Source organism: Vombatus ursinus, unplaced genomic scaffold (genome assembly GCF_900497805.2).
Source record: "Vombatus ursinus unplaced genomic scaffold, bare-nosed wombat genome assembly UNPS02014789.1, whole genome shotgun sequence".
Classification (NCBI taxonomy): Eukaryota; Metazoa; Chordata; class Mammalia; order Diprotodontia; family Vombatidae; genus Vombatus; species Vombatus ursinus.
The window spans coordinates 27,029,585-27,056,738 of record NW_020954567.1 but is presented as its reverse complement, the minus strand read 5'-3'; the positions used below and the strand labels follow the sequence as shown (position 1 = coordinate 27,056,738).

The 27,154-nt window shown below is 36.3% G+C and overlaps 1 protein-coding gene across 2 annotated transcripts in view; it reads right to left on the bottom strand.

The window, feature by feature from the left end:
• Positions 1–27,154, bottom strand: part of PLA2G4A (phospholipase A2 group IVA) — a 164,596-nt gene that overhangs the window by 103,108 nt on the left and 34,334 nt on the right. For both annotated transcript variants that reach the window (XM_027868653.1, XM_027868654.1), the window contains exon 3: positions 15,437–15,518. In XM_027868653.1, coding sequence (XP_027724454.1) covers positions 15,437–15,518 — 82 coding nt within the window. The remainder of the gene's footprint in view (positions 1–15,436; positions 15,519–27,154) is intronic.

Below are 27,154 nucleotides of genomic sequence, written 5' to 3'. Positions count from 1 at the left end.
TGGTCATGATGGCTTTGGAAACTTTTAAAATATAATAAACTGCTACAGTTACAGAGGAGGAGATGACGGATTCTCCATGGATTTATGCATGTATGTTGTTTTTACAAAAAGAAGGAATGTAGTATGATAGAAAGAACACGGATGGAGTATTAGTAATAAATCATGGGACCTTGAGAAAATAATTTCACCTTTCTTCATCTTAGTTTCCTTATCTGTAAAATGAGAGGCTAAGACGAAATGATCTTTAAGTCTCTTCCAACTCTATAATTCCATGAACTGTACTTTTAGCCAAAATGTAACTTATTACCATAAAGGAAAATGGCCAGAAAATAGAAAATAAAGGCTCAATGTGAGCCTTCTGCTCTGGCTTCTACTACCAGAATCTTTTGTAGAGGTCAAGGTAAATGTTAAATAATGGCAAAGTTAGACCCTAGACTAGAAATTGGCTAAGATGTACTGAGAAGATAGGGCATCCCAACTACCTCCCTCCCTATTTCTCAACCTGAGCAATGAAGCCATAGTACAGCATTAGAAAATGAATGAGTGAATGAATAATGAACAAATGAATGAATGAAAATAACACTTCCCTTGCATCTGTATTTCCCAGTTTAAATGGCTATAGGGCAATTTGATGTCCAATCACTGATTCAGTCTCACCTTATTGTGGTTATTGCTATTTTTCTTCAGCCAGATAGGTGGTACAAGGAAGGATGTAATGTGTGGACAGAAACAGCTTCACATCTCAGTCTTATATAAATCTTGACACATACTCCTATTGGTGAGTATTAGATACTGGTCTTTTCTATTCACATAGACAACATGAAACAACACGTACCATTAGTTTCAGAATTCCGGTGCTGTAGCAACTTATCCAGAAGGGTGGTTGCTTTTCAAAAATCACTGTCATTCTACTAACATCTGCCTAAAGCAACAGCAGGTCTTTCTACCATTTCTGCTTTGTCAGAGCAGGATATTCAGTGATTCATAGTAGTTACAGTTAATATTGTCTAAGCACGAGGTGCACTTCAATTCAATTCAATTCAATTGGTATTTCATTAAGTATGTGCTTTGAAAAGAGTGCTGGATTTGAAGTCAAAAGACCTGAGTTGAAATCCTACCTCTGACACTTACTACTTGTGTGATTTTCGCCAAGTCTCTTAACCTCTGGGCCTCAGTTTCCTCATATTTAAAATGAGATTGGGAATAGATGACCTCAATGTTGCTTCTCTCCAGGAGTGTCTGGGTAAATGTATAACAACAGCTCTTCAGAGGAAAAATGTATACATCAAAAACTTTTAAAGTTTAATCTGAATTATTAATATTTCTTCATCATTTTCTTAAGTCTAACCAACCAACAAAACAACAAATCAAGCCCTGATTTGTAGTATTTGCTGATTTTTAAGGTGTAAATAATCCTGAAAATTTAATTATCAGCTCTTGAGACTCAGTATGAGCTGGATCCAGCACACTGCTGCTTACATCTCTCAATTTGCCATCTTTTACCTAACAAGTATTTACTATATGCAAGGTATTCTACTCAAAGTGAATAAAAAGACGTGTTAGCTCTCAGTGTTAGCAATCTACTAGAGAAATCAATACTGAAAAAAAATCAGTTGAAATATCAAAGGCTTTGAAGTCAGAGGACTTGGATTTAAATCATGTGACCAAGACTAGATGCATGACCTTGACAAATCATTTAATCTCTCTAGGCTTCAGGTTTTTTATCTACAGAATGAAGAAGATGGGCTTTAAGGTCCTAAGTAAACATGAAGTTAATTGAAAAGTATAGAGAACTAATAATTACAGGGATTAATGAAGGCTTTGAAGGAGCTACCACATGAGCTAAGCCTTAAAGAAGGCTAAAGATTCTCAGAGGTAGAAGTGAGAAGGGCCTGTACAGCCTGTGAAGGGTCAGAGAAGCAAGAGATGAAATGTGGAATTCAGGGAACATGAAGTAGGCCACTTTGGCTGAACTGTTCAAATCCTTGAGATATCTATCAGGCAGCTGACAATGAAAGACTAGAGCTCAGGAAAGAGATGAGAACAGGATCCTCTGCAGAAAGGTCATAAATGAAACAATGGGGACCAATGAAATCACCAAAAAAGAGTGTAGAAGAAAAAGAAGACCACCTAGGACAGAGAATACCCATAATTAATGAGTAGAAGATGGACGATGGTCCAGCAAAGGGAAATGAGAAGACATCAGACAGACAGGAAGAAAAGCAGGAAAAACTAGTGCCATGAAAGCTGAGGAAGGGCAGAATATTTATTTAAAAAAAGGAGTTGTTAGTATCAAAAGCAAAAGTTTGTTTTTCCTTCTCTTAATTTTTTTTTTGGTTACATTTGAGTTCCAAGCTGTTTCCTTCCTTCTGAACCATTCCATGCCTTTGCACTAGCTGTCCCCCCCCATGCTTTGAATATTCTCTGTCACCTCATTCTCACTAGAGAAGGCCAACATTTGACACAGATATGGATATATAGATATATATGTGAAACCATATAATACGTAGTTCCATATATCAGTTCTTTCTCTGAAGATAAATAGCATTTTCCTTTATAGATCCTTTGTAGTTAATTTGAATATTCATATAACTCAGAATAGCTTAGTTATTAACATTTCCTCTTGAACAATATTGCTGTTACTGTATACAATGTTCTCTTGGTTCTGCTGGTTTCACTATGCCTTATTTCATGCAAGTCTTTCCATGTTTTCCTAAAATCAACCTGCTCATCATTTCTTATGGAGCAGTAGTATTCCATTACGATCATATACCATAACTTATTCAACTATTCTCCAATTGATGGCTACCCCCCTCAAATTCCACCTCAAAGAAAACTACTATAAATATTTTAAAACATATAGGTTCTTTTCCTTTCTCTATGATCACCTTGGGAAACAGACCTAATATGGTACAGCAACAGAGTTTAAGAAAAATGAGAACAAGTTCTTTTTGTTTGAACCATATTCACTTCTAACTCTAGCAGTTACAAAAAAAAAGTGTATAACTTATCATGTTTTCTTGTCACTGAGATGAACAATAAAGACAAGGAACATGAAGAAGGAAGACCAAAAATTCTGTAATGGAGATCTTACCCCTCCTTCATAGTTATGATACCATGACTAGTAGCTTAAAAGCATTAGGAATATAATGAATTAAAAGATCATTCCATAACAACACCCAAACAAAACAAGGTCATTTTGGCAGAGAAAAACCAACAGACTGATTGGCCCCATGCCACAAAATTATTCTGCCCTATTACCAATTATGAATAAAAAAGTTAAACATCTATTTATGCTGTTAAATAGTTTTTACTAAAAATATTCAAATAAGACCAAGAATAAAGTGAATTAGAAGACTAGCTTACAAACTGTAATGGAATATAGTTCCAAGGAAGAGCCATATTTTTTTATAACTATAGTACTCAGATGTGCAGGGATTAGACTATTAACATCTAGTAAAATATGGTTTATAATCACAAGAGAACATGCAAAACTACAGTGTACTTTTCATGATACAGTAAAACTATGCCCACTGGATTTGTGGATTCACTGAAAGTTAAACGTAATTTTTAAAAATCCTTCCTAAAAAGTATTTGAATCTGAATCAGTCTGCTTTCCTGCTTAGTAAATACAGTATAGTGAACAAACCTGAATATTTATTTAATGACTGGGGCTCTACATTGCTTCAATGTAATTATTATTCTCACTTCATTTTATTGGTACTATGTTCATGTATAAAACCAGCCCAGAAGATAAACCTGCTTTGTTTTCATTATGTTTGGGCATTCATGTTGGGTCTCAGCCAACTGCTGCCCTATCTTCTACCCTTTAGAATTACAGAAGTTGAAAGAAGGAAAAGATCAAGAAAATTATCTAGTCACCCCAAATCTACACAAGAATCCCCTCAATGGAGTCCATAAGTGCCCAACCAGGCTTCACGTAAAGACCACCAGTGATAGGAAATACACTGTTTTCTTCCAAAGCAATAAATTCCATTTGGGGAGAGCTTTAATTAATTTAATTTGAGCGTGTGTGTGTGTGTGTGTGTGTGTGTGTGTGTGTGTATAACACCTTGCTTTTTTAAAGTTAAAGTTATATTGATATTTTATAATTTAAGATATGAGGCCAGGTAGACTTATATCATAAAGTAAAATTGATTATTTTCCTTATTAAATATTTCATTAACATGTAGGAAGATTCAGACAAAAGGTGTGGCAGAGTAGACAGAGAGCCAACTTTGAACCACGAGGACTTCTCAGTACTCCAGGCAATTATCTAAGACTATAAGTTTCAAAGAAGGTTCTGACCTTCGTTATTTCCTCATATGCCTATACTACCCTATACCAAAGAAATCACAGTTCCAGTCCCTATTTTTTTCCCTATATAGTAGTATTAATTGAGCTTTGTTGTTGTTCAGTCCTTTCAGTCAAGTCTGACTCTTGTTGACCCACTTCGGGTTTTCTTGGCAAAGATACTGGTGCGGGTTGCCATTTTCTTCTCCAGCTCATTTTATTGATGAGGCAACTGAGGCAAACCGGGTTAAATTACTTGCCCAAGGTCACACAGCTAGTAAGTGCCTGAGGCCATATTTGAACTCAGGTCTTCCTGACTCTGGGCCCAGCACTCTATCCACTTAGCCACCTACCCTCTCTTTGAGCTTAGTCCCATTGAAAAAAATAACAGTTATGGGGCATGGCAATAGAACCGTGATTTTTTTCAGTGCTGGAACCCTCTCCATCAATGAAAATCAGCAACTTCTTTATAAAGCAGAGTCTCAGAGTTTCCTAGGACAGTGATTACCAAAGTAAAGGCTCTTTCATGCCGTGAAGCCTATGACATACCAAGGGAAGAAGGACCAATCACTCCACTGATGGAAAGATGGATTCTATCCCACCCTCCCAGCAATAGCCAACCTACATCCAACACAGCCACCTCACGCCCTTCACTTATCATCTCCTCACATTTGCGAACTACAAGCCTTCCCTAGGCTGGGTAAGTCCCCAACCTCTCCCCTTCTTCACTGGGCACTGTGGTGACCCCTTGCAGTTACTCATGCGCAGCTGCACAGGAACCACTGGGATAATTACCCCCCAAACACACATACATACATACCCACACACACACACTCACACACACATATACATACCCATACACACACACACACACACACACACACACACACACACACACAATATACAGAATACCCACACACAGCCTCCAGGTTTACCTGAAGACTTCAACAAAGTGCCCTCAGTTGTCTGATTCTATTATTCTTGGCCGGTGATCAAGTAAGAGCCTTACCACCTACTTTATGTCTTTGCACAGGACACTCCATCCTACATCCCTGTGCCTTTGCACTAGCTGCCCCTCCTCCATTCCTTAAATATTCTCTTTCACCTCAAATTCTTAAAATCTCTACCTTCCTCTAAGACTCACCTCAAACACCCCCTTCTGCAACTGGCCATTCCATGTCCCCCTAGTTACTAAAGTTTTTCCCTATGAGGTAGACCTGCACAACTTGGCAGTAGGTAGGGGCCAAAATTAAAATAGGCTAAACTTCTTCTGGCCCCAAATACAACAGACTGATGATGATTGGTTGCTGGGGTCACATGACAAACAGGAGCACATGTGCTGTGGCAGCCTTACTTTTTTGCCCACCATCCAAAATCCTTTGGCAGGCTGCAAGCCCTTGCCGGCCATAACCAGCGGGGGGGGGAAGCGCCCGCATATATTGTGCAGGCTTTCATCTCCTCCGTATATATCTCTTTATTTATATGTTGTCTACCCCCATTAGAATGTAAGCTCTTTGAGGACAGGGACTATTTTTAGTGCTTTTCTTTGTATCTTCAGTGCTTAGCACAGTGGCTGTCATAATAAAACCTTAATAAATGCTCAATGATTCATAACTTATCTTTTGAGCCAATTTTGGTCATTATGATTTCACAACATTCAATGTTTGTATTTTGTTGTTGCTCTTTCTATTTATATTTTTGTAGTCACTGTATATATGATTTTCCTGGACCTGATTACTTCACTTTTCATCAGCTCTTAGAAATGTTTCTTCACACTTCTCCCTACTCACCCTGATCAAGGATTCTTCAAATCAGGTAATATTCCATTATATTCATGCCCTACAATTTTTTTAAGTATTAATCAATGGAAATCTACTGTTTCCAGTTCTTTGCAACTACAAAAAAGTACTGCTATAAAAAATGTTGGTCTATATGGAACTTTTCTTTTGTTAGTGACCTCTGTGGGGTATATGTCTAAAAGTGGAATCTCTCTGTCAAAAGGTATGAAAATTTTAGTTACTTTCTTTACATAATTCCAAATTTCTTTCCAGAATGCTCTCACCAAAACATTTTCAAGGGCTCTTGATTATCCATCAAAGTTCAAATTTTTTAGACTGACGTTGAAGACTCTCACTAATCGGATGTCACTCTACTTTTCTCATCTTTTCTCAAAACTAGACATGTCATTCCTACTTTCCCCTACTTTCTTATTTTCTCCCCTTTGATTATGAAGCATAACATGCTTACATATGATTGTTTATGGTTTGCAGTTTTTTCTTTTAAGAACTATTTTCTGTATTTGATGCCTCTCTTTTTTAAAGCTAAACTAAAAACATCCCTAAAACACAAGAATATTTTAATAGTAAAATAATCTCATCTGTTCTGTGAAACTCATGAAATTTAAAGTATCTACAATTCTCCACACCCACTTTTATTCTCCCATGTCTTAAAAAAATGCAAGATAAGCAGATATGGGAGAGACTTTTTCTTGAAGTTACTCACAGTGAAATCACGTTCCATGAAGAGACTGTTGGTAGATAATTGCTTATAGGTAGATTCAAACAAAAAAAAATCATGGGTGGATACCAGAAAACACGTCCAAAACATTAGTAAATCAAGACTCATGAATGTCTTTAACCTGCAGGCTAATATTGCAGATTAACACTTAAGTGTTTATGATTCAGAGAGATAGGGCAGAAGGTGGCTATGGACCAACATGAATGCCAGTTTTTAACAACAATATTTAAAAACTCACCACGATCTTTCTCTTTGTTTGGATTGTGGTAAATTCTCAAGCAAATCATTTATTAATGCACAGAAGTTACAGAAAATCCCTCACTTAAAAAAAATTGAACAAAAGACTATTAAAAAGTTAATTATCCTGGCAGGAAAAAGAAGAAGACATAAGACCTTGGGATACAGATATGTATGAATTGAAGTTATTATATTACAAAGCAATGACCATACTGAATGTTAATAATAAATTTATTCTTCAGAAATTGCTATGGTACCCTAATTTATGGGGGAAAGAGTTCTAAAAGATGTACACTGATTTAGTCATACATTAGCTTTTAAGACTTAGAAACATGAAAGGAAGAAAAAAAAGATATATTTCCCACTGTGTGGATAAAACAAGTATTTTGTGGTATGCCAGGCATCTACTGGAATACCATGCAATCCACAGTATTATTCAATACTTTTAATACTGCCAAGTCTAGTACAAAGCTATTTTTACAGAGGAAAGAAATAACATTTTCCTATTGCAATACAAACTATCCTTCTCTTAAGAGAAAAGAAAAGAAAAACACTGTAATTGAACCTGGCTAATCTTCACAAAGCTAGGGGATAAGGACTCAGTCTATAATTTCATTAGGATAAGGAGGTCCTCATGAGGAAACAAAGAAAAAAACAAACATTGAAAGGCCATAGTTGGTAAATGAGCACTATTAACAGAATAACAAATGACAAAATATAACAAAATCAGCACTTACTTTTTTAAAGGTACACAGAACCAGTGATAGAGAAGATAAGACATGCTAATAAAATGATGTGAATTTTCACTTCTTTTGTTCTTATTTTTCCTTGTGAAAATTAACTCAAATAGATCTGTGATCTCATCCATGCAGATACTTATTTCAAAGATATTGCCCATTCCCTGAGATTCTAGTCCTGGTCATTCCATTGTCTTCAAAATGAATAGATGTGATCATGTCACTCATATATTCAAAGCATTCCCAAGGGATCTTGACTATCCATCAATCAATATTTCTTAGACTGATATTGAAGACTCTCACTAATCCGATGTCACTCTACTTTTCTCAAATCTAGACAACATATCATTCCTATTTTCTCCTACTTTCTCATCTTCTCCCCTTTGATTAATAGGCAGCACAACATAGAGAGGGTATCTATCATATTTCAACAGTGTCCCTCAATCACCATCACTATTTTAAACACAATTTGTATTAAATGTTTTTTAAATTTATTTCAAAGGGAGATTTAATTTTTTTTTTAGAGACTATAGCCTTGAGCTGTGGCCTTGTAGTCAGGAGGACCTGAGTTCAACTTCAAATCTGGCCTCAGACACCTGAAACCTGACATTTAGTAGCTGTGTGACCCTGGGCAAGTCACTTAACCCTGATTGCCTCACCAAAAAAAAAAAAATATATATATATATATATATATACACAGAGAGAGAGAGAGAGAGGATTGAACTAGGTGAGTTAGCAGAAACCTCTATCTCAATTTCGCCTCTGATACTTTTGTGATGATGTAAACCTCTCTAAGTCTCAGCATACACAATTGTAAAATAATTTAATATTATATTAATATAGAGATAATTATACCCATGATAGCTACAGCTAGGTCCTGATTAGTGCAAGTACTAGTCACACATATTTAAATTCACACTATTCAAAGTTATAGTTATGTAAAAGAAGGAAAGAAAGAAGCATTTATTAAGTATTTTTCTATGTACCAGACAGCATGCTAAGTGCCCTACAAAGATTAACTCATTTGATCCTCACAAAAACCATGGGCAATGGAGGCTATTCTTATCCCTATATTACAGTTGAGGAAACTGAGGCTAAGGGAGGTTAAGTGACTTGCCCAATGAATGTCATGAAATTAGTAAGTGTCTGAAGCTGGTTTGAATTCAAGTCTTCCTGAATGCAGGTCCAGCACTCTATTTACCTAGCTACCTCTAGGTAAAATTTAAAATGTAGTAAATACACAGTACAAATTCTAGTAATATGACCACATTACTTTCTCTAATCAGTACAAGTGTAGATAGATTGTAGGTTCATATGAGAGTAGAGTGTAGGTTCATATGAGATAGAGTATATAAAGGGGCTTAAAATATTATGAAAATATTAGTTATCAGCTTTTATTGCCAAAGTACTAGAATATTAATGCTTTCTTAATTAGCTACACCATAGATTCATAATGACTGTGACTATTTTTTTAAAACACAAGCATTTATTTCCTCTCCATTCCACAATCCAATTTCTAAAAAGGAAGAAAGAAAAGAAACACAAAACCCTTGTAATAAACACTATATGCATAGTTATCTTTTTTTGTAGAGGCAAAGAACTAGGAACTACAGGGGTATCCATCAATTGTGGAATGGCTCAACAAATCACAGATGTAATGGAATACTACTATGCTGTAAGACATGTTTAAACAAAAAGTTTCAAAAAATCTGGGAAGTATGAACTGATGCAGGGTGAAGTGAACAGAAACAGGAGAGCAATTCATATTATCACAACAGTATTGTAAAAGTGAACAATTTCGAAAGACTTAAGAAGGCTGATTAACTCAGTAATGAACCATTTTTCCAGAGGATTGATGATGAAGAAGGCTACTCACCTCCTGACAGAGGTGATGGACAAAATATGGAAGATATGACATACATTTTTGAACACAGATAATTGAAATGTTTTATTTTACTTGATTATGCATATTTATGAAAAGCATTTTGTTTTTCTTTTTCTCAGTGGGGGAAGGCAGGAGGTAAAAATAAGTATATGATCATTGAAAAATCTAAAATTTAATTTAAAAAATCAAATGAAACAATTATATACAGTCAAAGCAAAACAAATTCCCACATTGGCCATGTAACGCAATTTTGTTTGTCTTATTCTGCACCTTCAGTCCGTCATCTCTCTGTTAGGAGGTGGTTAACATTCTTCATTGTTGATCCTCTAGAATCATAGATGATCGCAATGTTGATTAAAGTTGATTAGTTCCTAAGTCATTTGAAGTTAATTTTCTTTATAATGCTATTGTTATTGCATAAATTTTACTCCTAGTTTTGCTCAGTTCACTGTGGTGTTCTTACAAGTCTTTCCAGATTTCTCTGAAACCATTCCTTTCATCATTTCGTATGGTACAATATTATTTCATTTACATTTATGTCATTATTTGTTAGGCATTCTCTAATTAGTGGGTCCTCTCTTACTTTACACTATTTTGACACCACAAAAAGAGTTTCTGTAGATATTTCTATAGACATTGGTTCTGTAGATTAATGGTTCTTTTTTTCTTTTTCTTTGATCTCTTTAGAGTATAGGCTTAGTAGTGGTATATTAAGTCAAAAGGTGTGCATAGTTTAGTTACTTTGGGGACCTCATTCTACTTGCTTTCCTGAACTACTCAACAAATTCAGAACTCTACCAACAGTATATCGATGTTTTCCTAAATCCCCTATATTTGCCATTTTCCTTTCTTTTCAACTTTACAAATCAGACAGATTGTGTGGTATAATTTCAGAGTAACTTTCATTTGTATTTCTTTAATTATTAGTGATGGAACATTTTTTCCTTATGGATATTAATTGCTTGAATTCTTACTTTGAAAAATGCCCATTGATATATGTTCACCATTGGTCAATTAGGAAATGGATCTTATTCTTATAAATCTGGATCAGTTCCCTATATATCTTAGAAATGACAATTTCAAGACAGAACCATCCTGTGGAAAAAAAAAAATTCCCAGTTGTATGTCCCTTCTAGTTTTAACTTCATTGGTTTGCTTGGGTAAAAATTTTATAATTTTACATAAACAAAATGACTATTGTATGTTCTGTGATTTTTCCTATTTTTTGGTCATGAACTTTTCCCCTAACCATAGATAGATTCAAAAGGTAATTTCTTCCTTGTTCCTCTAATTTGCCTATGAAGTAACCTTTTATATCTAAGTTATTTATAGCTTATTATGTAACATGAAGTGAGATGTTAGTCTGAACCAGGGGTTTTAAACCTGGGATATTGGGCTCCATGGATAGATTCCATAGTTCTATTAACTTGGAAGGGCAAAAAAATCTTTATTTTCACTTCCGTTTGATTTTCTTTGTAATCTTAAGCATTTTATTATATCTCTTTAAAAAGCATTATTTTGAAAAGGGGGTCACAAACTCCACTAGGTTGCAAAACAAGTCACTGATACAACCAAAATTAAGAACCTCTAGTGTAAACCTAATTCCTGTCAGACTGCCCTCTACCATGCCACAGAAATCTCTTCACCCTGGAAGGTGACTCCACCTCTGTACCCTACGCAATGGAAGCATCTTCTGCTCTTATGGTCTCTTCCTCTGATTGCCTAGTTTCTTCCAGAATCTCTAATTTAAGGAGGCCAACCTTAACTTCATACCTTTCTAGGCTCACTAATGACACTCGAGAATTTCTCTACCATTCCCCTTACCAGGTAATTTCATCTCTTCCTTTTTAGCTTCCTTTTATGTGTTCCCTCTCATAAAGTGATCTCCTTGAGGGCAGAGACTGTTTTTCTGCTTGTATTTTTATTTCCTGTTTTTAGCACAGTATCTGGCACATAGTAAACAAAGTAATTTATTTAGCCAGGGCGGCATAGAAAAAAATATTTGTACCTGGGTCCTCAAGATCTGGCAGTGCTAAGCATGCTGCCTGAGACAGACTAATAGAGCCGAGTCTACATAATGCCTGAACATAGCAAAACAAGTTCCCAGAAAATTAGCAACTTGATACATATCTCATTGTAGCTTTATCTGAAATGAACTTCATTTAATCACAGAAGCATGGAAAATGTGAAGAAAAAAAAGTTGGGGTTCTTATAGAAACCTCAAACTATCACTCTTTTGAGGAAATCACCAAAATGATCTTCTTTTAAAAAAGAAATGGTTCGAATAAAGTGAATTAAGAACTCTTCCAGTATCTTTCATCATTATTTTCCTTGAAAGGCAAAGCAGAAAATAATCTTTACTTGGTACTTGAACAGGTTTTCTCACTGACCTTAATATCTGTAAATGTTTTATTTGGAAATATGATACAGAAATGCTACCACTGAGGAGACTTCCAATAAAAGAAATGTCTTTCTAGACCTATTTACCAGACACATGAAGAGTACTTCCACCCAGTTCTTTGCTCAGAGGGCAGCTCATCTTGCCCGTTTCATCATGAACCATTTTATATTGTTACCCTCTGTGTAGCTAATTTGTGTAAAGCCAGAACAAGATAAAAAAATATATATTTTAATGAATTTTTTAAATTGTGCATATTTTCAACAGGGTAGAATAATAGCATCATGACAACAGGAGAGGGGGTATAGTATGGATAGGGCAAGTTTGCAGAGGGAATAGTAGCTATCACTATACTTTACTCTAGAAAGCTCATTTTATTTAAAAATGATTTTGGTGAGGGAGACCTTCTGAATTCAATAGTTCAGCTAGCTTTGCACAATTAAAAAAATAGTTACCAATTGTACTTCTGACACCATTCCATAAATGCATGTGTATGTATACGTGCATATATACATATGTGTATATATATTTATGTAGACATATGCATGTATAAACATATGCCAAATATCCAGGTAACTGAGCAAGAACAAGGCTGAAATGCCACAAAATCATCCCTTCTATTAGATAATCAACTCAAAGTTGGTGCCATAGCAATGGTGGCTCAGTAACCATCACCGTACAAAGATAATTAATACCTTAATATTGCCTCTTGTGAGTACAAGATAGCATGAAATAGTAGTAAGAACCCTGGTCTGAGAGACAGAGAGATAGGGCTCTCCCACTGATCCGCTAAGCGTGTGGCCTCAAGCGAGACACTTTCTCTCTCTGGGACTTAATAAATATTTGCTGAATGAATGAATGAGAAAAATAAATATTTTAAAATAATTAAAAAGGTCTCTTCTGATCATGCTGGGCACTGTATTATTTATTTACTAAGTGCTCTTCATTGAGTGGTAGGTATGAGCTCTTAATAAATTTGTAAGGTATGATTTCATTGAAGTATTTCTTTTGACAGAGAGATTTGGAAAATTTAAATGGATCTATTTTACTTCGATTTCTCATTAATAGAAAAGCAAAAAAAATTTAATAGTAATAATTATAAAATATGTTTAAATTTTCCTCGGGAGTGTCTTTGACCCATGTGAGCATGTTACTTATTTTAAAATATGCTTGTGATTTCATGAAATATTTATAAATGCATGTAAGTGGCAAAAAACAGTAAGAATATGGAAATATTTTGAGGGCACGGATCATCTTTGCTTATGAAAACTCTACCTTTAAAGTAGATTATAATTATGAAATTATGTTTATGGTAAACAACCATGCTAGAGAGGCTGTGTTCCATAGTAGATAAGAGCATAGGACTTTGAATTAGGAAGATCTGATTACCTCTGAAACAAACTATGACCAGAGACAAATGGCTTAACTGTTTTGAGGTTCAGCCGTCCTTCTAAGACTTAACTGTTAGGTGGCAATCTGTGTTAGGTCCCTGACAAAGCTCTCCACACAAACATGTTGGAACATGATGGTGTTAAGATAAAATTTCATGCTGTACTTAATATTATTGTGGGCAGTTAGGTGATACAGTAGATGGAGTACCAGTCCTGAAGTCAAAACGATTCATTGTCAGTGCAAATCTGGCCTCAGACACCTATTAGCTTTGCGACCCTGGGTAAGTCACTTAACCCTGTTTGTCTCAGTGCCTCATCTGTAAAATGAACTGGAGAAGGAAATGGCAAACCACTCTAGTATCTTTGCCAAGAAAACTACAAATGGGGTCATAGAGTCAGACACAACTAAAACAACTGAACAACAACCACAACTAAACCTTGCTAGCTTCAAATATTAACCCAATTCATACAGTAACAAAGAGGTTTCATATAACACTTGAGACATTGTTTTATTCTTCCATCATATCTACATTACAATAGCACCTACGTGGAGTTACTAGAGTAATAGTTAATTAGTATTTAAATACACATTGCCAAGCCAAAGATAAGCCTACAGATTTCCACAATGTAATCTACAGCTGTTTTTCTAAGAACCACAAGTAAAACAATGAGTCCCATAGTCTCTATAAGAAGCACCACAGTACTAATAAACCAGATGGCTACAATCTGCTTTGTTTAACAGATGATTTTTAAAAATCAATCTAGGTTTTTGGTTGGTTGTTTTTTATATACCTGGCAAGAAAGTGTTTCAGCCTTAGGTTGGAGAAAGACTCACTCAAGCTAATTTGAGGGATTGCTCAGGCTCAAGGGAGAGAGGCTAAAGAAGGGCACCCCTTCAAGCTATCTTGTATATGACCTTCAAAAGGCACCTCTTTTATGAAAACCTTTCCTGTAACACCTTTGTTTTTTAAAACAGATGAAAAGACCCAGGACTGTGAAAGATAAATGAAAATATTTGGGAATCTATTAATATTGAAGGGAGTGGGAGGAAAGTGGGCAAAAAGAGCCAGGAGCAATAAGAAGAAGTGGGGAAGTTCAGAGAAAAACTAAAATGGAGATCAGGAAGAATTCAGTTCAGAGATGATTCCAACAGATTGCCGGAGGTGGCATGAAGAGATACTGCAAACAAATGAATATTAGCCTTTTTTTCTCCTTCCTATCTTTTCTTCTCTCCCTGCCCCCCAAATATTTTAAAGTACCTGAAGAATACCATTAGTCCAAGTTTGAAGGGAAAAGAAAGTTTCTTTATTTAGGAAGTAATCCAGAGCTCTCTTCATCCTTCTCTATCTGCACCTCCACCCCAACCCTCCTCTTTCCATCAGGTGCATTCACTGATAAAATTGCTAACCCTGTAAGAAAGGAAAGAAAGATCCTCATTGATTGAATTCATCATTATCCTAAATATGTGGTTAACTTGTTTCCAGAGACAGAGAGAGAGAATGAGAGAGGTAGAGAGCAATTAAGAGAAAAAGGAAGAAAAAGGAATGAGAGAGGTAGAGAAAGACAAAGAGTCAGAAGAGAAGAGGAGAGGAAAGGAGAGGAGAGAAAGAAAAAAATAGTGACACTGCTGTTTTCCTTTCTGTAGGTAAAACTTAGCACTGCTGTGGCTTCCCTGGCCTCCTGACGCAGCATTCTTTCCAAAATGTCATTTCTTAAAAATCTACAAGCTCCATTTTGCAGGCACACACACTTCGCCAAATTCCAAGTGCCCCTAGAAAACATGTTATTATATTAATAGAAAAAGTGTTGTTCTGACAGAAGGAGCTGGTTGGGGGAGGAAGAGAAAGAGAGCTCTATATTTTGATATTCAAATAGGGAAATGCTGTAGAAAAGAAAGCTTCTAGCTCATTATCAAGGCCAGTCCCTTGATAATCAGCAGCTACAAAAGGCTCCATGTAAAATAAGCAGAAATACTTACGCATATCACCAAAGGCACCTTTTGTCACTTTCGTGGCCCTTAATACATTCACTGTGAACTTGTGAGAATACTGATGCTCCACCTGAAAATCAAAGACATCAAATTGATAAGTAAAATCTCCCCCAAAGAAACTACAAATTGATTTCTTTTCTTTTTTCTATTAGATCCAAATAAAAAGGCATCCAATTCAGAGAGAGCTTAGAACACTTACCAGAAACATTGTTGTTCTATCCTTATGATGCTGCTCTTTAACCACTCTTCCACCTACCCCCCTGGAAATTTCACTGGAAGTTAATATCACGCTCTAAAATATCTCTACAGCTTTACTGCTAGCTAAGATAAACTGCCAAGTTTTCAAAGAAAGAAATGTAAATCACTGTTCCATCTCTCTAGGCATATTATGGGTACTTTCATAATGATCTGAAAAGTAGCCCAGTCAGGTAAAAGGAAAGAAATCATAGCTAAGTAAAAGGGGATGGGAGGGTGGTAATCTTCTATGCAGAAGATATCCCAATTTAACTTTTGTCAGTTTTCTGACCATTAAATCAGGGGATCTTAACCTTTTCTTAAAGAGCTACTCTTTGACAGTCTGGTGAAGCCTTTCTCAGGATAATGTTTTTAAGTTAATAAAATAGAGTACATGAGGTTACAGAAGAAACCAATTACATAAATTTTTTTAAGTTCAGAGATGTCAGGTTAAGAACTTCTGCACTAAATGAGCTAATATCTATTATATCTAAAGTTCCTCATTTATTTAGTTTGAACACTGCATGATGCCTTAAAAGTCAGGAAACGCTAGGTTCAAATCCTACTTCTGATACATATTGACTGGGCTGACCAAGGCTCAAGTTACTTAACTTTTTAGTGCAACAGGTCATCCTCAAAAATGATAAATTATCGATGAGTTGTTAATCTGCAGTTCACCTATACAACAAACTCAATGATGCTGAGCACAAACAAAACAAACAAGAAATAAAAAAGCTGCAGCCAAAATAAATTGGGGTGGGGGGAATCATTTACATGGTGCCTACTATGTGCCAGGCACTATGCTAAGTGCTTTATAAGCATTACCTCATTTCATCCTCACAACACCTCTATGAGATAGTTGCTTTTATTATCTCCGTTTTCAGATGAGGTAACTGAGGCAAATAGAGGTTGAATAACTTGCCCATGTCACACAATTAGTTGAGTTTCTGAAGTCAGATTTAAATTCAAGTGTTCTTGACTCCTGGCCTAGCACTCTAATCAACGTGTCACTTAGATGTCAGAAACTGTGTTTACTAAAGCCCTGAAGTTGAAATGCAACAAAGTATGGATTGACTCTCTCCTGCCTGCGCTAATTTTGGCCTAACAATTAACACCAAGAAAACACAGGTGCCAGCACCACACCATCCATATGTGGAACCGTCAGTTACAGCAAATGGAGAAATTTTGAATGCTGCAGGTAAGTTCATTTACCTTGCAATATACTTTCCAGGGATTGATGTACACACTGCCACAGCTAGCTCAGTGTTTAGAAGTCTCCGAAGGAAAGTGTGGGAGACAAGAGGTATTAAACTGTCTACCAAACTAAAGCTGCACAGACCTGTTGTGCTGAGTTCATTGTTGTATGCCTGTGAAATCTGGAGATTCTACTAATATCATGCCAGGAAACTGAATTGCTTTTATTTGAATTGTTTAGGAAGATTCTGAAGATCACCTGGCAAGACAATGTACCAGACACTAAGGCCCTTTCTAGAGCTAAATTGCCAAGCATTAAAACTCTGCTACAAAGAGTACAACTCCTATGGGCTGGCCACATAGTGTGAATGCCAAACATAATTTGTCTAAAAGACTATTTTACAGAACACTCACATGAGTCAAGCACTCACAAGAAGGTCAGAAGAAGCAATACAAAGACATTGTCAAGGTCCCTCTAAAGAACTTTGGAATCCATTGTGCGCCATGGGAGACACTGGCAAAGGACCTCCCCGTGTGGGATGGCCACAACAAAGAAGGTGTTACGGTCTATGAGCAAAGCAGTCCTGCAATAGCTCAAAAGAAACATGAAATGCACAAATTTTGAGACATCTCCACTCCAAATGATCATGGTGGACTATTTGTGCCTGACTTGTGGTAGAGCTTTGTACTGGTCGGACCAGTCACAATCAGACACACTCCACCTTGACTCCAACATAGTGATGTCATTTTGATCCTCCCGAAGAGCAAAGAACAACCAACCAAGTAACACTAAAGTTCTTGCATCTTCCTCACAAGACTATACCTTTATTCAAGTTCTGTCTATTCATATTTAATACAATGTTTAAGTGGTCTGTATATCTGGGTTCCAAGCCCAGAAGCAGATCAGAAGCAGCAAACAAAAATGAGAAATGTGACTGCCATATACACATATAAAAACAACAGCACAAAAAGACAATGAGTGACTGCTTACAAAGTAAAGATAAAAAAATTCTAATATTATTGGAAGACCATGGTGTATTAGTCCTCGAGTGAAGGAAATAATCATTTATTTAGCACCTAACACATGCCATGCACTATGCTAAGAGCTTTACAAATATTACCTCATTTAATCCTCACAACAACCCAGTGAGATAGTTGCTGTTATTATTCCCATTTTACACCTGAGGAAACTGAGGCAAATAGAAGTGAAGTGACTTGCCTTTATTACACAACTAATAAAGTAGTTGGGACCATACTTGAAATCAGGTCTTCCTGACTCCAGGTCCAGTGCTCTATTTATTGTACCACCAGAGGAGCCATGGTGCCCCACAAGCATCCCCATAAAACTCTAAAAATGTTTCAGAAGAAACACTGATAAAGAAAACTAAAGAGAATCAACTATAAAATATTTCACACAACCCCCACCTCGAAGTGTCCAGGGCAGGGCAGGCCTGGAGCTCTCGTTGGAGAAAAAGATAAGCATCCTTCTGGAGGCTACAGGCAGTCTGCACTCAACCCAGCATGCAGGTGACCTGGCCCCAAATTACTGCAGGACACATGACTAGACAATTATTGTCTAAAGAAATACCTAGTCTTAGACATCTCACTTAAGACCAAGCATAATTTACCCAAACCATCCAGGAGTATAGGAGGAGAGTTTTATCCTAGCACAAGCCCCAAAATCAGATATAAGATATAAGGAAACAGAAGAAAAGGGCAAATACAATAAATATCTTGAATTTATAGTCACTTAAAGAGTAACCCCAGAAAAAGAGAATAATTCCACAAATCCCAGTAGGGCCTCACAGAAGAGAGTGCCCTGGCCATGATGACTACAAGAATACCTTTAAGCAATGAAATAAGAAATACAAATTGAAATAGCTAGGTGAAACAAATGATAAGGAGAATTAATACCTTAGCCTATGGTACCCCAAAATTGAGTGGCCTGATAATTAATCAAAAACAATGACTCAATAAGACCAAGAAAATATTAGAATAAAAATGAAATAAAATTGAATAAAATGTAAGATAGCTGATATCAAAAACAACTAAGCTATATTACAGGTCAAAAAGAAATAACCTATGAATCATCAGTCTATCTCAAAAGCATGTGAAAGGAAAGAAAGGCTTAAACAATGTATGAACTTGTAACTTTAATATATATGTAACTATATTCCAATATAATTGGTTTTTTTTAATCCTATGTATTTTATTTTATGCATTTAAAAACACCATTCTAAGAAAAGGGCTTCACCAGATTGCCGAAGGAAACTAGGACACAAAAAAGGTTAAAATTCTATGTTGTTTTAAAGGAAACATTAATTTTCAAAGAGAGATAGATTTTAAAACTCAATTTCCCTCAATACAGGTAGATCTAAACATATAACAAAAAGAAACAAGAAAGAGGTTGGGATTTGATTAGAATTTTAGGAAAATTAGGGATGATAGAACTCTGGTAATTACTGAATGCAAAACGAATAGGAGTTCACTTATTTCTCACTCACTGATTATCTCCAACTAATCCTGTGTATATCTTGTTTGCACAATTATTTTCATGTTGTCTCCCTCTTTCAATTGGACTACGAGTTCTTCTAGAGCAGGGACTGTCTTTTGCCATTCTTTTTATCCATAGCACTTTGGGCAATGCATATTACATAGTAGATGCTTAAAAAGATTTTTGATTGACTGTGCATGGCATCTTTACAAAACTGAACATGTAATATTGGGGCATAAGTACTTTACCAAAAAGAAAGAAAAGCAGAAATACTAAGCACACAATTTACCAACCACAATGCAATATAATTTTTTTCAATAAAGAAATCTTATTTGTTTTACTATGCATATGGAAATTCACATTTTATTTGGTATTTGCTAGTTCAGAATAATTTTTTTTTTAATTCTAAAGATCGGACTTAAGAACTCTAAAAGCAAAGAAGTCTGGGGCATCTCAGTAAGTCCTGAGGGCATCATTTTATTTCATGACAGGATAATAAATGTTTATAATAATGTCCCTGAGTCATCAAGAAAAGGCTAAATGGTATTCCACATGTTGCATTTATGAAGAAAGAGAAATGCATGATTCATTTAAGACAGCATACAAAAGGGAGCTGAAAGGGGATGGGAGAGGTACATCATATAAGGGCCTGGTTTTGAAGTCCAGAGAAAATCAGAAATAAGGTCCAGAAGGAATGAAAGTAGACTGGCCTGGACCCTATCACACAATGGAGGTTCTAAAAGGAAACAGAAAGAGAGAAGGGGGATAAATCTTGCTGAGGGATGTCCTGGGGTGAGTAGGCTGCAGGGGTGATATTCTGCTCCAGGTACTAACCAGAAGTTCCAGGATGAGCTAGCAATTAAGGGGGTGTGGTTTTGAAATCCAGAAAAAGTTAAGAACAGGACCAGGAAAGGAATGAAGGCTGGTGGGCTTGAATCCCTCCACACAATGGACTCTCTAGGAATAACTTACCAATTGGAAGAGGGGGAAAAGGGGATGTCTTACAGAGGTATATATCAGACTGAGTAAAAACATACATATCATAAGAAAAATCATGATTCTATCCAGTTATGTCATATGAAAGCCAAGTTCCATCAAATGAACCATATATTTAAAAAAGAAAGTTATTTCCATTTCCACTTAAAGAATTATTTGTAGTTCAAATCCAAATCAATCTAGTAACAGCTACAACTAGTTAAAATCCCCTTTGCTTCAACTTTTCATTTTCGGTCATTTTTTTACCTTTTTTCTTCCATTTTTTAGTCATTTTTTATTCCACTTCTAGCTTCCCTAAATCTCATTTCTATCTCCAAATCATTGTATAATTCTGATGAGTAAAGAGCTTCATTCTCTGCTTCCCTGGTCATGTTCTAGACAGCCTATGCAGCTGTCTTGCTTGTTAGGCTGAGACTACCTAGATCATCTTTGAAATGTCTGTTCTGGAGTTATTGTCCTGATTGGTGATTGCCTGACTTTGCCTGTATTTAAGACAGGCTCTATCTTTATCTATATGTCACTTCACTCCCTACTCCATAGCCTTCTCAGGCACTGGATCTCTTTCTTGTACCCTCCCACAAACCATAAACACATTTATCCAGTGCTGACACTATGGTCAAGCCATCTCTGCCATTTTTCCTGAAAGATGTGTGTCAGTCTACTCCTCTACATTCACCATCCTAACAACTTTCTAGATCAAAGGGCCCACTCCCTAGCCAAAACTCCCCTATGTGTTGTCTCCCCCTATTAGACTGTAATTCATTTGGGGCAGGGACTGACTATATTAGTTTTTGAATTCCTATCCCCATCCCTTAGCTCAGTGCTTGGTACAAATTAAGGACTAAAATTCTTTTTCATTCATTCATTTAATTAATATACCTTTATTAAGTACATGCTATATTCCAGATGCCCTGCTTGGCATTGAAGATATAGAGGCAAAAAATAAAACATACTACCTTTCAAGGACCTTGAAGCTAGAAGGCAAATAGATAAAGCAATGGACCTAGAGTCAGGCACACCTGAATACAAATACATATTCAGACACTTTTTAGCTGTATGAGCCTGAGCAAGTCATTCCATCTTTCTCAGCCTCAGTTTACTCAACTGTAAAATGTGAATAATAATAGCATCCATCTCTCAGGTTGGTGGTAAGGTAAAATATGACCTTCAACATGTTCATCTTTAAAAACAGATTAATAATTCTTGCTCCTTTTCTTTCTTGGAGGTATTTTATAAGAATTTTTATGTTTCTAAAATATGAGAGAATAAAGGAAGTTCCAATTAGTTAAAAAAAAACAAACCTTTAACTTTGTTTCCCAATACCATTATCATATCTAATCTCAAATTAAGCTGAGCTGGTTCCCACTTGGAAAAGAAATTGTCAGGTCTATAGAAGATGCCAGAACCATAGGAAATTATACTGCTTGAAACAGATACTATTATTACCTAGGGGAAGTAATGAATCAACATGTCGTTGGTTGCTCTTAAGGAGTCAGAGGTGCCGTATTTCAATTGAGATGTCAAATCTCAGCCCAACATACTTAGTCATAATTTTTTCCCTTTCTAACAAGCTTAAGCCTCACTTTCAGGTGCTAGCGAATCTTTTTTTTTTTTTTTTACTTCAAGTGATATCCTTTAGCTTTGTTCTTTTATATAACTTCAATCAAGGTTCTCATTTTTAATTACCTTTTCATTTTTCATCATTTCTTACCACATCCTATAATTCATAAGAAAATAATAACTACTATGTATAGCAAGGATGATTAGGAGAACTCCCTAATTTGCTGGACTAAAGTACTTCTTATAGAGCCACATATGTACTCTGACCTCTTTCTGTGGGCACTGTGCTCCGGCCTGTTGCTGAAGCATCCAAACCTTGCTGAGATGAAACAACAGTTTCTTATCTGCTGTACTTGAGAATGGGGGGAATTACGCTAGAAGAAGACTGATAACTGAGTCAAGAAAATCCAGTCAGTTTGTGGATTATATAAAAACGAACTGAGGAGAAATGCTATTCAACGTGGGCAGGGATAAGCACATAGCAGCAGAAAGATGAATTTGCCTGAGTCCTTGATAGCTTTTATTTGCTTTATCCTCTGATCAATCCTGAGGAAAATGGCCATTACCCAACCTTGAGTTTCCCAGAGTTCTAGGGTCAGGTGCCAGGTGCTCAGCAGGAAGTCGCCTTCAAACCTGTACCACTTTTCAGAGAAGAGTCCAGCTTTCAAGAGAATCCTGAAGCCACAGGACTAAAGTCAAAGCTATATCTGGCAGAAGGATTTGAAGCCCCTGAGTTGATCAAACAGAATAGGTATGAGTGAAATATCTGTTCCATGATTCCAAATAGTTGCCTTTAACTTCCAGGGAGATTACAACTAATGTAACATATATTTGAGGTTTTTTTTCTCTATCTGTTAATTTGTATTTGTGAGTCCTCTGTGTCATAAGCATTTTCTATGGCAGAGGAAAATAGCTATACTGTTCCCAAAACCATATTTTCCATTGAGTATCTTTTCTAGAAGACATCATTATACTTATATTTAAGTATATTTTATATACTGATATTTTGAGGAGACCCTAGATATAAACTTAAGCCAAGTTTTAGATTTTCCTTTTAGTCTTACTCTGATGTGAGAGAGAAAACTCAAAGCATTTCTCTTTGGGATCAGGCTACCTGCAGGATGAATGTAGTTCTTTGTGGGTGCACAGCAGAGCCATTGAGGGGTGAGGGGTGGGAAGGTGACCTTACTCCACAGGTAATGAAGTGTTATTATCTCTTTTTTGTAGATGAGGAAACTGAGGCTCATATAAGTAAATATAGTCATAGTCATAGTCCCAGAACTGGTTGAATGCTGGATTCCAACTGCTACAGCCTTAATAAATGGTAGAATCAAGCCTAGAGTCCAGACATATTATTTATGTTAGAGAAGTCTTCCAATACCCCTTTCACTATACCATACTGGCTGCAGGACAATTCTTTTTTTCTAGAAAATATAGTTTTAGTTAGTCCTTTAATTTATGTTTTTATATAAGCCCCTTATTTATCAGCAGGCAGTCATACTAGAGTTATAACATGATTGTTTTCCAAAGTGAACCAATTTTGATTTCTCAGGATAACAGAATACCAACTTCTAACTACTGTTAACAAATGGTTAGATCAGCCTTGAATTTCTTCACCCCAGAGAAAATGACTCAACATTTTTCAGAATAAAAAGGTTTTGTGGTTTATTTTACTGCTTTTCCTTGTAACTTTGATACATTTATGGTATGTCAAAGCAATTTGCCACATCATGGAAGCACCAAACCTTGCAAGATCAGAAACAACTCTAAGTAATCATCTTTTTGATGGAAACCAAACTACCTTAAACAGATGAAAATTAATTCTTTTACACACACTACTCTGCATTGCCCCACTCTTGTAATGCCACCACTGTGGAAAGCACATCATATTAGAAGCAGCATGGGAAAATGAATAAATAGTTGACCAGGAATCTAGGAACACCTGAGTCCAAGTCCTGCTTTTCACATGTACAGGCTATGTGAGCCTTGGGAAATCATGTAACCTCATGGTGCTCTTAAGTAGCTTTCTCAGACAATAAGTTACAGAAGTACCAGAAAATGTTTTACTTTTCTATTGGTATGCCCAGTACTTAGCACAGTGTTTTGCACATAGTAAGCATTTAATAAATGCCTCGTTCATTTACCCATTCATTCAATATGCCTTCTCTCTAGACTAATTAAAATTATAGGTCTCATCCCTGTCCCTATGGAAAGCAAGCCATCACTTGTACTAGAAATCGCTGGACCAACCCAATGTAGTCTTCCACATTTTAAAAAACTTTGAGTGCAGGGCTGAACATGTTCTCAAAGAATCCCAGTACTTCAAAGTATAACCCAGGTACCTCTTGGACAAGACCCATTCTGATTACTCACCTGGTACCAGCATTTTTTTCCTCTTGAAACTGATTTTTTTATACCTACTACAGTGCCGAGAATAGAATGAATTCTTAATAAATACTTATTGATTGATTGATTTTGATTAACTGATTTCTTGACAGAGCTGTGTGTTTACTTAATTAATTACTTAATCCCACAAGTATAGTATAAACTCCTCAAAAGCAAAACCTGTTTTGTCTTTGTCTTTGTATTCCCAGAATTGAACATAGAATAGGCCCTTCATAAGAGTTGATTGAGTTGAGTTGAGTTGAATTGAATTGACTATCTTTCCAGCTCTTAGGCAGTTGACAAATTTATACTGTTTGGCAGCAGCTGTTAATTGTTCTGGGTTGCCAATGCTGGATTTTCCAGCAACTTAAAAGGAGAGTCTAAACGTGGACACTACCAGATGGTCAAACAGAAATCAGATTGATTATATACTTTGAAGCCAAATATGGAGAAACTGGACCCGGAACTGACTTTGGCTCAGATTATGTGTTTATTGCAAAATTCATACTTAAATTGAAGAAAGTAGGGGAAACCATCAAACCATACAGGTACGACCTAAATAACATCCCTTATTGATGTGAAGTGGAGATGAATAGATTTAATAGATTACATCTGCTAGACAGATGTCCCTGAAAAACTATAGACAGAGATTCGCAATATTGTACAGGAGACAGCAACAAAATACCTTCTGAAGAAAAAGGGCAAGAAAGTAAAATGGCTCTCTGATGAGCCACCACAGATAGCTAAGAAAAGAAGGAAAGGAAAAGGTAAAGGAAAGGAAAAGAAAAGTAAAGATATACTCAATTGAATGCAGAATTGCAGATAATAGCAGGGAAAGATAAGGTTTTCTTAAATGAGCAATGCAAAGAAATAAAACAATAGAATGAGAAAGACAAGAGATCTCTTCAAGAAAACAAAGATATTAAAGGGGAAATGGGCAAGACAAAAGATAAAAATGGTAGGGACTTAACTGAAGCAGAAGAGATTAAGAAGAGATGGCAAGAATGCACAAAATAATTATACAAAAAAAAATCTTAACATCACCAATAACCATGATGGTGTGGTTATTAATCTAGAGCCTAAAGAATGAAGTCAAGTGGGTCCCAAGAAACATTGCTAACACTAAGGCTGGTGGAGGTGACAGAATTACAGCTAAGCTATTTAAAATCCTAAAAGACGATGCTGATAAAGTGTTGCACTCAGTGTGCCAGCAAATGTTTGAAATTCAGCAGTGGCCAATGGATTGGAAAAGATCAGTTTGTGTCCTAATCCTAAAGAAGTACTATGCCAAGGAATGTTCAAATTACCAAACAGCTGCACTCATTTCACATAGCAGCAAGGTCATGCTTCAGATTCTGCAAGCTAGGCATCAACAATATGTGAACCAGTAATTTTACAATAGCAATGCATGGCTATGAGAGTTAGAGTGACTATAAGAGAAGGGGAGCACCGGAGAACTGATGCTTCAAATTGTGGTACTGGAAAAGACTTTTGAGAGTCTCTTGGACAGCAAGGAGATCAAACCGGTCAATACTCATAGAAATTAATCCAGGCTATCCACTGGAATGTCAAATACTGAAGCGGAAGCTTCAACACTTTGATCACATAATGAGAAAACGCTAATGTTAGGAAAGAATGAAGGTAAAAGGAAAAGGGGACAGCAGAAGATGAGATGAATAGATAGTCTGAGACTAGATCTGAACTCAGTTCTCCTTTATATTACCACACCACTGAGTGAGCTGTCTATGTATGGGTAAGTATCCTGTTAATAATAAGTGGCATGAATATAACAGTTCAAAGTTTGCAAATCACTTTCAAATGCTGTCTCACTGAGCCTCACAACAACCCTCTGAGGTACCAAAGACTATTAGCCCCATTTTACAGAGGAGGAAACTGAATCTCAGAGACATTAAGTGACTTACTAAATGATCATACAGCTATCATGTACTATTAAGGTCAATGGATACTAAAGATTTTGAAATTATATGAGACAACCTATATGTCTTGATTGAAATGAGGTAAAGAATATCCAGGAAAATAAAAGCGGGAAAGATTTTTTTTTAATCTAGTCTATCTTTGCCTGGTAGTTCTAGCATTGTGGTACTTCTCGGAAACCCCTACCCCAGGGCTGGGACGGATGGAGTGGGAAAGAGGGATGTTAAACTTGTTATTAATGTAATATGAATCAGACATATCTTAGTGCCTGAGCCCAGACAGGATAGAGCCCTAGCCTCACCGGGGTGGTATAAGAACAATCTCATATTATTGCTTGCCAAAAATAAACAGCAAAGACTGCCTTGACAGAGAGGATCTGAAAGAAAATATACAAGTCATTCAGATTTAGTTCAGTCATAATCAATCTTGCAGAGCTACTTTAAACAATCTATTCTATTTCTGTTGTGGTATTTTCCCTGTTCCCAAAATCTCTTTGACCTGAAATAAATGGACCAGAGTATTTTCTGATTTTAAAGTCCTTTTCTCAGAAAAAAAAGAATCAATCATTTTCATCATGTAGACTTATCAGGAAGTTCAAAGTGCTGCTAGTCACAAGGCCCTTCTTTGCTCCCCATGAAGCAGGCCCAGCTGGTATCACCCTTCATAGCTTCACCACTTCACAGTCTAGGTGGATTTCTGCCCTCCTGGAGGGATTCTAGGAAATTACATGTTCTATATTGAGTCATTCTACTTTCCTCTTGTTGGGGGGGGGCGATAATCACCCAAAGGGAAGTTCATTTAAAGATTCTAATAAAGGTATTGTGGGCAGCTAGGTGGCACAGTGAACAGAGTACTGTGAGTTCAAATCTGGCCTCAGATATTTACTAGCTGTATGATCCTGGTCTAGT